Genomic DNA, 9,760 nt, shown 5'->3' on the forward strand with positions numbered 1-9,760 from the left:
TTGCTTGTCCCCAATTGGAGAAATGTAAATTTTCCCAAGTTGAATGTATAAAATTGCACCATTTTTATTGCAAAGCTTCACCTTATGCATGTTTGATGACCCCTTCTGACTTTTGCTTGTGTGTGTGCTGTTCCATCTAGTATTACTGTTGGAATCACAAGGACAAAAACTAGTAACCGGTAAGTATTATTGTTGATAAAACAATGAGTCATCTGTTGTACCTTCATTTCGACACCGCACATTTCAAGCATTATTGCCACACTACATTATCTTGACATAATTACATAATGTAAAACATTTTTGACAAACAGCACAGAGCCAACAGAAATCATGAACAGAATATTTTATTTAAGGGAACAAACAAAAGAGCAATGTTCACGTCTGATCAGCAAACACCAAAGGGATCCATCTTCAAAGCAGGAATGACAGGACAGCAGAGCTATAGGAGGAAAACAAGCTCCATCAGGCAGATTCAGCTGTTTTAAGTCCTTACATCATCTGATTTTAGATTTTGTGTTCACGTGATGCCAACATTCACATTGTAATACACATTATGGTGGTCTATTGAAACTCACAGCAGCTTTACTCCCCAGAAGGCCGCACTGATTCGAAGACGCCCGCTTCCCTCATGGTGTTGAACTCTTTTTCGTGATCGTAATTCTTATAGAATTCAGCATAAGCCATCTTCCTGGGTTCTGCCACTCTGTACTGTAAAAAGCAGAAGACGTCCCAGTTTTACTCAAATTTCAATGCAAATGAAAACGTATCTGTAAAGAACGTCAGTTTTAGGCCAAATAAGTGCTAGAGCAAAAATAAATAAATTTCATATCTGAAGTGTGAACACGTAATTTGAAGACTTACTACTTTTGATGAAATGTTCATGTTGCTGCCAGACTTGAAATCTAAACCTGCAGTATCTAATTTAATGACTATTGTGAATTAAGGTGTAGTTTTCTCCAATTAAAACAATGTTGCAAAAACAACAACATGATTTTATATTAGCAAAAGGTAAATCCTATCCTTAGTGGAGTTGATTTTGGATTTAAGGTTTAATTCAGTTAACATTACAAAAAAAAAAAAGGTTTTTGTTACATCTATTTCAAACTTATAGTTAAACAAGTATTTTATGCTGGTTACATATTCTCCCAGCAGTTTACATTGAAACTTATGTATCTGTCTTAAAAGACTACTACTTTGTTGCTTTATGTCAAGTTTTGTGCAGTAGCTTAAAAGATTAACGAGTTTGTGGTTAAAAACCTTTTGTTAACAAATTAAAGATTCATACATTTTAATTATCTTCTCGGAAAACAGCCGTTTCTTTATGGACTTTTGATATTGTTGACTTTTGACTTTTTGAGTGGGCCTGCGATGTTACTGGATGTGTAGCCTGGTGCAAAATGTGAGCAGGTTTCTGAGTTATAGATTTAAAACAGACACAGGTCAGCAGGTCTGTTAAACGAGATACTTTGTGGTGAGCCCCTGGTAACACCTGACACAAATTTCTATGGTATGACTGATCAGGAAGACTCATTCACTTTTTTATTCTGGTGACGCACTAAAGATTTTTGCTTGTGCTAGTTTAACAGTATTATTGGAACTTTTTGATAGCATTAAAATAGCAAGGTTTTTTTTTTTATTTAAATTCATCAAGTTTAAACCAAAATGGAAAAACAGATTTATTTAATTTACACAGTAATTTTTTTGTGGCAAACAATCAAAACAATTTAGCATAAAAATCAAATCTGCTCCAATACTCCAATCAGATTGCCACAAAAATTAGATTTATGTCAAAACAGACCAGACTTCCCTGTAGAAACCCATAACAAAATTTATTATGTAAAGTTTCCTGTAAAGTTTGGTCCAGAATACTAAATAGCTCTAGTAATAATGGGATCACGCAGGGAGGTGGAGCACCATGAAGACAGAGCTCGTCGTTCAAACACTCGCAGCGTTTGCAAAACTTCTGCAAGATCGCCAAGTTTAATGTTTGACCCGTTTTCAGTCCCTTTGTCTTTCCGTAGGTAAACAAACTGTAGTTCAAATCAACTCTAAAATGTTGTTCTGTTCAAATCCCAGCATAAAATAAACAGCAAACTAAACAAATTATTTAAAAGTGAGCAGTTGTTGATATCCGGTCACAATTTTTACTTAAAGTTTTTAATTTAAGGGCAAATTAATCATTGATGAGAAAAACCGTTTAACAAATTATGATTATTACTTCATGCATTTTTTTTGTCTGGTCTTTATGGCATTAGAATGAACATTCAAGTTGTTGATTTTTTATTTTGACGCCCTAGTCCTTTAGAGTTTGCAGGATAAAAAATTAAAAAAACTGTTTAAAATGTGGTCTGAGCTACATTTGAGATGTACAGAAGCATTTGCTATAGGAACATTGTAAAGTGTACATATCATATGCATACTCCAAGCATTCATGAGAGCTGGTTTTGTAGTGTGCTGGTGTGTCAACTCGTGCAATCACCTTGAACAGAACAGCTGCGACAATGCCCAAAGTAAAAGCAATGGGCAGATGAAACCTCATGCGCCTGTACAACAACCTCCTCATCACTGGCTTTTGCAGATGCATGGTTATTACTTGTAAGAAAATGAAGACAAAATACAGGTTATGCTAATAAGGCAGAGTAGTTCAACCTTTATTTCCCTAAAATGGGGCAGATCTACATACATATATTAGGGATGCACAATATTATCGGCATGGTTTCGGTCGATATTAGTGTTAAATTGCAATATTGGACATCGGCCATTCCATTAAAATAACTTGTCGATATAAAAGACGCTGTTTTTGTCTGCAGTGGCAGCGCAACGCGGTGACGCCACGTGAGCCTACCCGATCTCACGGCGGAGAGGAAAATTCAAAATGTCGGTGTTGTGGAAGTTTTATTTTGCGTTGGTGAGGATGTCGGATTCCAAAGATTTATGGACTACATTGACTTGCTACATCGTTCGCAGTCAAGATATTTTTCCGACGAAACGCTACCCGAGTTACAAGCCGTCATTTCCAACGTCACTGAGAAGCTAATAGCCGATAGCACGACTTGTTGGGTGAGTTTTACCACAGACATTTGGGCGTCGTGTTAGCCCCGTTAGCATGATTACGTCTTACGGCAAAATGGATAGACAAAAACTTTGAACTTTAAAAAGGCTGCCCTTCATGCACAGGAGTGCAGAGCAGGGGTTGAACGACTACATAATTTTTAAACTCGACTTTAACATAATAAAACTCAAGTAGAACTCGAGTACTTGAGGACATCACAGGATCTAAAGATACAAAAATAAATAAATAAAACCGCAATAAAGGTCAATATTTACAAAAAAAAAAAAGACCAACAAAACATTGGGAGCATAATTATGCTCCTACCATTTATCATACAGCAAATAAGTCACAGGAAAAACTGAACCATTTATTATTATTATTAAGCTGCAAAAGTAAAAGAAATAACGTGCGACACGTCAAAAACTAAACTAAAAATAATGGGGCGGACGACCACCCCGCACCACTGCCAGCTGTGGTGTGCATTTGGTTTAGAGATTAATATGTTTATAGTTTTTTTTTATAGGTTTAGAGATTAATATGTTTATAGGTTTTTTTTTATAGGTTTAGAGATTAATATGTTTATAGGTTTTTTTTATAGGTTTAGAGATTAATATTTTTTGCTTTTTGTTTGTAAAACAAGGTTAGAGGAAGCTGGTTCTGGTTCGGTCATTGGACCCGGTGTTACACCATATTCTGTGACTTGCAACAGCGCATGCAACACCGCCACCTACGGTCACAATATACGGTGGTCACAGAATATGGTGTAACGCCAGTTCGCAACGAGCTCCAAACAGTCAGGAAGTTGATTCGTTTTCTGTTTCCTTACGATAGTTGAACCAGAAGATTCATCTTTAGTGAAATATTTCCAGACTATTGATGCACTTCTACTTGTTTGTCAAGACTGGGACTGCTCTGCTCTATTTGTCTGCTTGGAGGAATCCATTTTGTAACCCGTTGGGTGACACATGACGCAATGACGTAACCAAGAACACTCGACGGGAAATAAAAAAACTCAATAGATGTCCTAGGAATCGATGTGTAGATTACTCGAGTAGTCTGCTAAAGCCCTAGTGCAGAGGATCCCACACTGCAGCTAGGAACCTCCAAGTGACACAGCATTGCAGGTGACTAATGCTAATAAATAAAATTTAACACTTTTCATTTAATATAAGTCAAAGTGCTATGCATATCAAATGGCTGTTACTGAAGATGTCACCAGCTCTTACAGCTGTTGCACAATTTTTGTAGCAAATAAGCCTAAATAAGAGGGCTATGTTCTGACAAAACAACATATATAAAATATTGGTATCTGCCAAATAAGTTTTAACATATCAGCATATCGGATATCAGCCAAAAATCCAATATCGTGCATCCCTAATATATATACAGAATATATTGAATTTATCTACTAAACATAATTTTTTTAATCTGCTTTTTTCAAGTTAATATGAAAAAATCTGTCTTACAATCATACACAAGGGAATGCATTCAAACGTATCTTTAAGGGAAGTCTGAGATTGTCATCATTGGGAAATTAGTTCTCTGCATGCATGCGAGATACACTCAGGTGGAGCAGTGGGTAGCTATGCAAGTGCCCGGGGAGAAATTGGGCATTAGTGTCTTGCTCAGAGACACGACATGTGGGAAAGGCTGGGAGTCGAACTGCAACTTTCTGGTCCCAAGTCGGCTTGTGTCCAACTTCATCGCCATCAAGTATCGCTGCCAAGTCAGGAATTCAAATTAAAGTGCTGAGTTCTGAATAAATACAGTTAAAGCTATAGAGTATCCAATCTTTGTCAAATTGGTTGCCAGTCGTTACAATGAATGTCAGAATTTGGTGCATCAGTTAAAAGTTAATTGTAATACTCTCAAAATGAGAGAGGACTCAAACTCATTTAGGTGAATCCCCGAACACGCATAAAATTATCAAGTAGGATTAAAAAAAAAGGTCTCAGAAGGGCCTCAAAGGAAGTAATATTTATGTATTTTAATTTCATCGCCATATGCATATCACTGCCAAGTCAGGTCAGCACTCGAACCGCAGTGACAGCGTCAGGTTTCGACCAAAAACCAATGTCATTTCACATACTGACAAATACATATTAAACCTACAGGAAAGCTACAAGAGCGTGATAACAAAAACTAAATAAATAATTAATTTATAAACACAACCACCTGCAGGTCAGGGTCACGCCATCATCGAATGTCGTTAGCATCGAAATCGATTGTAACAATCAAAACTTCCTTTTTCACCATTATACCAACCCATCTTATTAGTTAAGAACCGTATAGTTGTTGAGTTGTAAAAATAATTTACCTATCGTTAACCATAGCAGTAGTATAATTAAAAATTGGTTGGCGTAGATTGACAGACGAGCTAACTTTAGCTAGGTCAATATGAGCTAATTGCTAACAGGAACGCGGTAAGCAAGAAAAGCTGCCAAATAAAAACCCAAACAATTACAAACTTAAGGTTGGGTTTAAAAAGACGATACATTACAAACACAAATGAAGAGGTAAGGTTGAATCCCTAGAAACTGTCAAGACACTCACAGCAACACTGTCGACCTTCACAAAAACAGCAAACGCTCTCCTACAGCGCTTTACCTCACCGGAAGTTTCTACTGGTGCCACTGAGGGACAAAAAGATCCGTAAAAAAAACAATGCAGCGTCAATATTTGATTAATTCGTTAGAAAAATAATTTCATAAACAAGTAATGCCCCATCCACAAAGGTTTAGCTCGATCATTGCTTAAGTATGTGCATATAACACTAAACAGCTTCTTTTTCATATGTCAATTAGTAATGCACTCATCTGTCCCAAGTTCTAGTAGAGTTTTTTTAATATAATTTTTAACATTTATTTAAAGAGCTATGCCTTTAATAATAAACATATACTTAGTTTTCATGCACAATCACATGGACTTTTACTCGTAATTTTGATTTTTAACAGGCTATTAAAAGCTTTTGTAAAACCGCTTTCTGGCCACAAGAGTGGAGTAGAGCCACACCATTAACAAATGTTGAGTTCATTGGCCTGAGTTATATACAGTAATTAAAAAATAACGATGATGACAATTAAAAATGGTAAACAATTCTAAGTATATATCTTATAAATGTAAATACATAAAATGACTCATAAAAGGACAGTTTTGTTTGAGACATACATCCATTGTATTTACCAGTTTCTTCCTTTCCAGGTCACCGAGGTCACTGTTGTCAATCTCCACCAGTCCCTGTATGAGAGGCTGGAAAGACTGCAGGTCCATCACAGGGACACAGAGACAAATGAGGCAAACAACCCTCTCTCACACACCTGGGGACAATTTCGTTACCATTTAGCCTAACATACATGACATACAACATTTTGTGAACCTATTTATTTATTTATTTATTTTTGGGGGGTGTGGGGTGGTGGATCACTTCATATTTATTTAAATAATTGTATTGTTTTTTTTATGTTGTTTTGTTGGCATATATTATTGGGTTATAGAGAATTTAGATAAACTGCTATTGTAATTGTTAGTTAAATTTTAACTGATTTTTTTCTTTCTGATCTTTCAGGTTGTCTCTCTGCAGAAGTGGCCACAGCGAGTCATCCTCCTCCATCTCACTCTGTCCTCTGCATCCTCTGTCCTCACTCCAACTACCCCCATGTCCTCTTTAACTGCATCCATATATCTCCTCTTTAGCCTTCTTCTTTGTCTTCTTCCTGGCAGCTGCACTTCTAACATCCTTCTACCAGTATACCCACTGTCCCTCCTCGGGACATGTCCAGACCATTTCAGTCTGGTCTCTTTAAACTTTATCTCCCTGTTGTTCAACCTGTGCTGTACCTCTGATGATCTCATTCCTAATCTTATCCATCCTTGTCACTCCTAAGGAGAACCTCAACATCTTCATTTCTGCTACGTCCAGTTCTGTCTCCTGTCTTTTTGTCAATGCCACTGTCTCCCATACAACATAGCTGGTCTCTCCACTGTCTTATAAACTTTTCTTTGGACCTTTGCTAATACTCAGACACAAATAACTTCTGAAACTTTTCTCCATCCATTCCATCCTGCCTGGGCTCTCTTCTTCCTCCACACTCTCCATTTTCCTGGACCCCAAGTACTTGAAGTCCTGCACCTTTGTGACCTCTGCTCCTTGTAGCCTCACTGTTCCACCTCCTCCCTCTCATTCACACACATGGACTTTGTCTTACTACGGCTGACTTTCATTCCTCTTCTTTCAGGTCTCTCTTGTAAAAGAGTCCCCGAGGCTCAGCGGGATTAACTTGTCTAAATAAAGGTTGAATGAATGAAAAAGTGCATACCTCAACCTCTTTAAGTTCTCTTCCACCTGTTCCCTGTTCTCAACACATATCACAATGTCATCTGCAAATATCATAGTCCATGAGGATTCCTGCCTGACCTCATCTGTTAGTCGGTCCATCACCAGAGCAAACGAAGAGGCTCAGAGCCGATTCTTGATGCACTCCCACCTCCACCTTGAAGCTATCTGTCACTACTACAACACATCTCACCACTGTCCTGCTGTCCTCATACATGTCCTGTATCAGTTTAACATACTTCTCTGCCACTCCAGATTTCCTCATGCAATACTACACCTCCTCCCTCGGCACCCTGTCATGCTTTTTCTTAATCCACAAAGACACAATGGAGTTCTTTCTGACCCTTTCTGTACTTCACCAGCATCCTCAAAGCAAAGATGGCATCTGTGACTCTTTCTTGGCATGAAACCATACTGCTGCTCACATTCACCCCTTGTCTAAGTCTACCTTCCATAACTCTCTCACAGATCTTTATCGTGTGGCTCATCAACTTAATTCCCCTGTAGTTGCTACAACTCTGTACATCACCCTTGTTCTTAAAAATGGACACCAGCACACTTCTCCATTCCTCAGGCATTTTAATCAATCTAGCTGTTTTATGTTTTGTTTTTGTTTCTTATACATTTTTTTTCATCCACCCATCCATTATTTTCCACTTGTTTTGAAGTTGGGTCGTGGGGTCAGCAGCTTGAGCAGGGAGGCCCAGACATCTCTTTCCACAGCCACCTCTTCTAGCTCTTCTGGGGGGACCCCAAGGAGTTCCCAGGCCAACCGAGAGACAGTCTCTCCAGCGTGTCCTGGGTCTTCCCCCGGGGTCTCCTCCCAGTCGGACATGTCCGAAGCACCTCCCTAGGGAGGCGCCTCTCAATGTGGAGGAGCAGCGATTCTACTCCGAGTCACTCCCAGATAACTGAACTTCTCACCCCATCTCTAAGGGAGAGTCCAGCTACCCTGCAGAGGAAACTCATTTCAACCTCCTGTATATCCACAATCTCATTCTTTCAGTCACTACCCACAAGCTTTTTCATTTTTCTTTCATTTATTCTTCCTAATTTACATGCTTTCTTTTATGATTGTATTTGTCCACTGTTATCATTATTTGTTAAAAAAAAAAAAAAAACAGGTCTCTTGCAAATGAGTCTTCAAGGCTCAATGAGTGTCACGAAACCAGGCTTTTGGATTCAGAATGACAAAGACAAGAGTAAAAAAAATAAAAATAAAAACAGTTTTATTTATAATTGCAGCTGCAGCCAGGGAAAGGATCTAGAAGAGGGTCGTAATCCAGAAGGTAAGGCAGGGGTCAAGCATGGGGAGTCAGAGTTCTTAAAACAGATCCAAGAGGTAATCCAAAATCAAGAGTCAAAGGGCCAGAAAAAGTTGTTGTACCAGGGTCAGAAGGGCAGAGCAAAATTAGACGAGCGACAGGCAGAGAGATAAATCCAAGAGGCAGGCATGAGGTCGTAGTCCAAAACACAAGGCTTGAAGTTCAGGCATGAAACTTTGAATGGCTTGAGAATCAGGGACCATGAGAGGTTTAATGATCTCGTGCTGAATTAGTGTGGGGCATGGAGTTGCAGTAGTGGAGAGAACAGGTGAGAGGCATGAAGGTTGATTGCGGTGAATCAGCTGAGGGGGCGTGGTGACAGAGAAGTGACATGAGCAGATTTGAAGTACAGATTGACAGGAGCTGATGTGAACAATGACAGGAGCTGATGGATAAACAAAGCATGAAGGAAAGGGGCAGAAACATGGCATGTCATGAAGGGGCAGGGAAGTGAGCAGATGGGGGGCCAGCGGGGGCCACTGATCATGACAATGAAACTAACTTGTATAAATAAAGGTTGAATGAATGAATTAATTTTCTTACCCTCAAATATGCCATTGAACATTTGAGTCAAAAACCTCATTGCTATCTCTCCAAGACATTTCCAAACCTTCAGTTTTATGTCATCAGGTCTCACTGCCTTCCCCTTCTTCATTAATTTCAGAGCTTTCTTAATTTCAGCCTCACTAATCTTTCCCACGCCCTGGTTCACAGTGTCTATGACCTATACTCTTCTTTCTCTTTCATTCTCTTCATTCATTAGCTCCTCAAAATACTGCTTCCATCTTCCCATCACACTCTCCTCACTTTTAAGAACATTACGATTCCTATCTTTAACAAGCCTAACCTGTTGCACATCCTTTCCAGCCTGATCCCTCTGTCTTGCCAATCAGTACAAGTCCTTCTCGCCCTCTTTAGTGTCCAGCCTCCCAAACAACTCATCATATGCCTTCTGCTTTGTCTTAGCTACCTCCCTCTTTGCTCTACGCCCCATCTAAATATTCCTGTCGCTTCTCTTCAGTCCTCTCACTGTCATATTTCTTCTTGGTT

At 38.9% G+C, this 9,760-nt stretch overlaps 1 protein-coding gene across 2 annotated transcripts; it reads right to left on the reverse strand.

Annotated features, from left to right (window-relative positions):
• Positions 1-326: 326 nt before the first annotated feature.
• Positions 327-5,683, reverse strand: LOC119412654 (cytochrome c oxidase subunit 6C-1). 2 transcript variants are annotated; one of them, XM_037679689.1, is made up of 4 exons: positions 5,606-5,683; positions 2,480-2,592; positions 576-708; positions 327-439 (listed from the first exon to the last, which is right to left on the reverse strand). In XM_037679689.1, exons 2-3 carry the CDS (start codon positions 2,582-2,584, stop codon positions 583-585), a joined length of 231 nt encoding a protein of 76 aa, XP_037535617.1. In that variant the 5' UTR covers positions 2,585-2,592; positions 5,606-5,683; the 3' UTR covers positions 327-439; positions 576-582. The 2 variants fall into 2 exon arrangements, with proteins under 2 accessions (XP_037535617.1, XP_037535618.1); XM_037679690.1 differs by having other exon boundaries at positions 5,665-5,678.
• Between the last annotated feature and the right edge of the window lie 4,077 nt (positions 5,684-9,760).

Source organism: Nematolebias whitei, chromosome 7, assembly GCF_014905685.2.
Source record: "Nematolebias whitei isolate Nwh7 chromosome 7, NemWhi1, whole genome shotgun sequence".
Classification (NCBI taxonomy): Eukaryota; Metazoa; Chordata; class Actinopteri; order Cyprinodontiformes; family Rivulidae; genus Nematolebias; species Nematolebias whitei.

Excerpts from the sequence above, each read along its gene's own strand:
- LOC119412654 (XM_037679689.1), bottom strand. The coding sequence starts at position 2,584 with ATGCATCTGCAAAAGCCAGTGATGAGGAGGTTGTTGTACAGGCGCATG. Across the intron at positions 709-2,479 it reads TCGCAGCTGTTCTGTTCAAG|TACAGAGTGGCAGAACCCAG; the intron begins GTGATTGCACGA and ends TGCTTTTTACAG.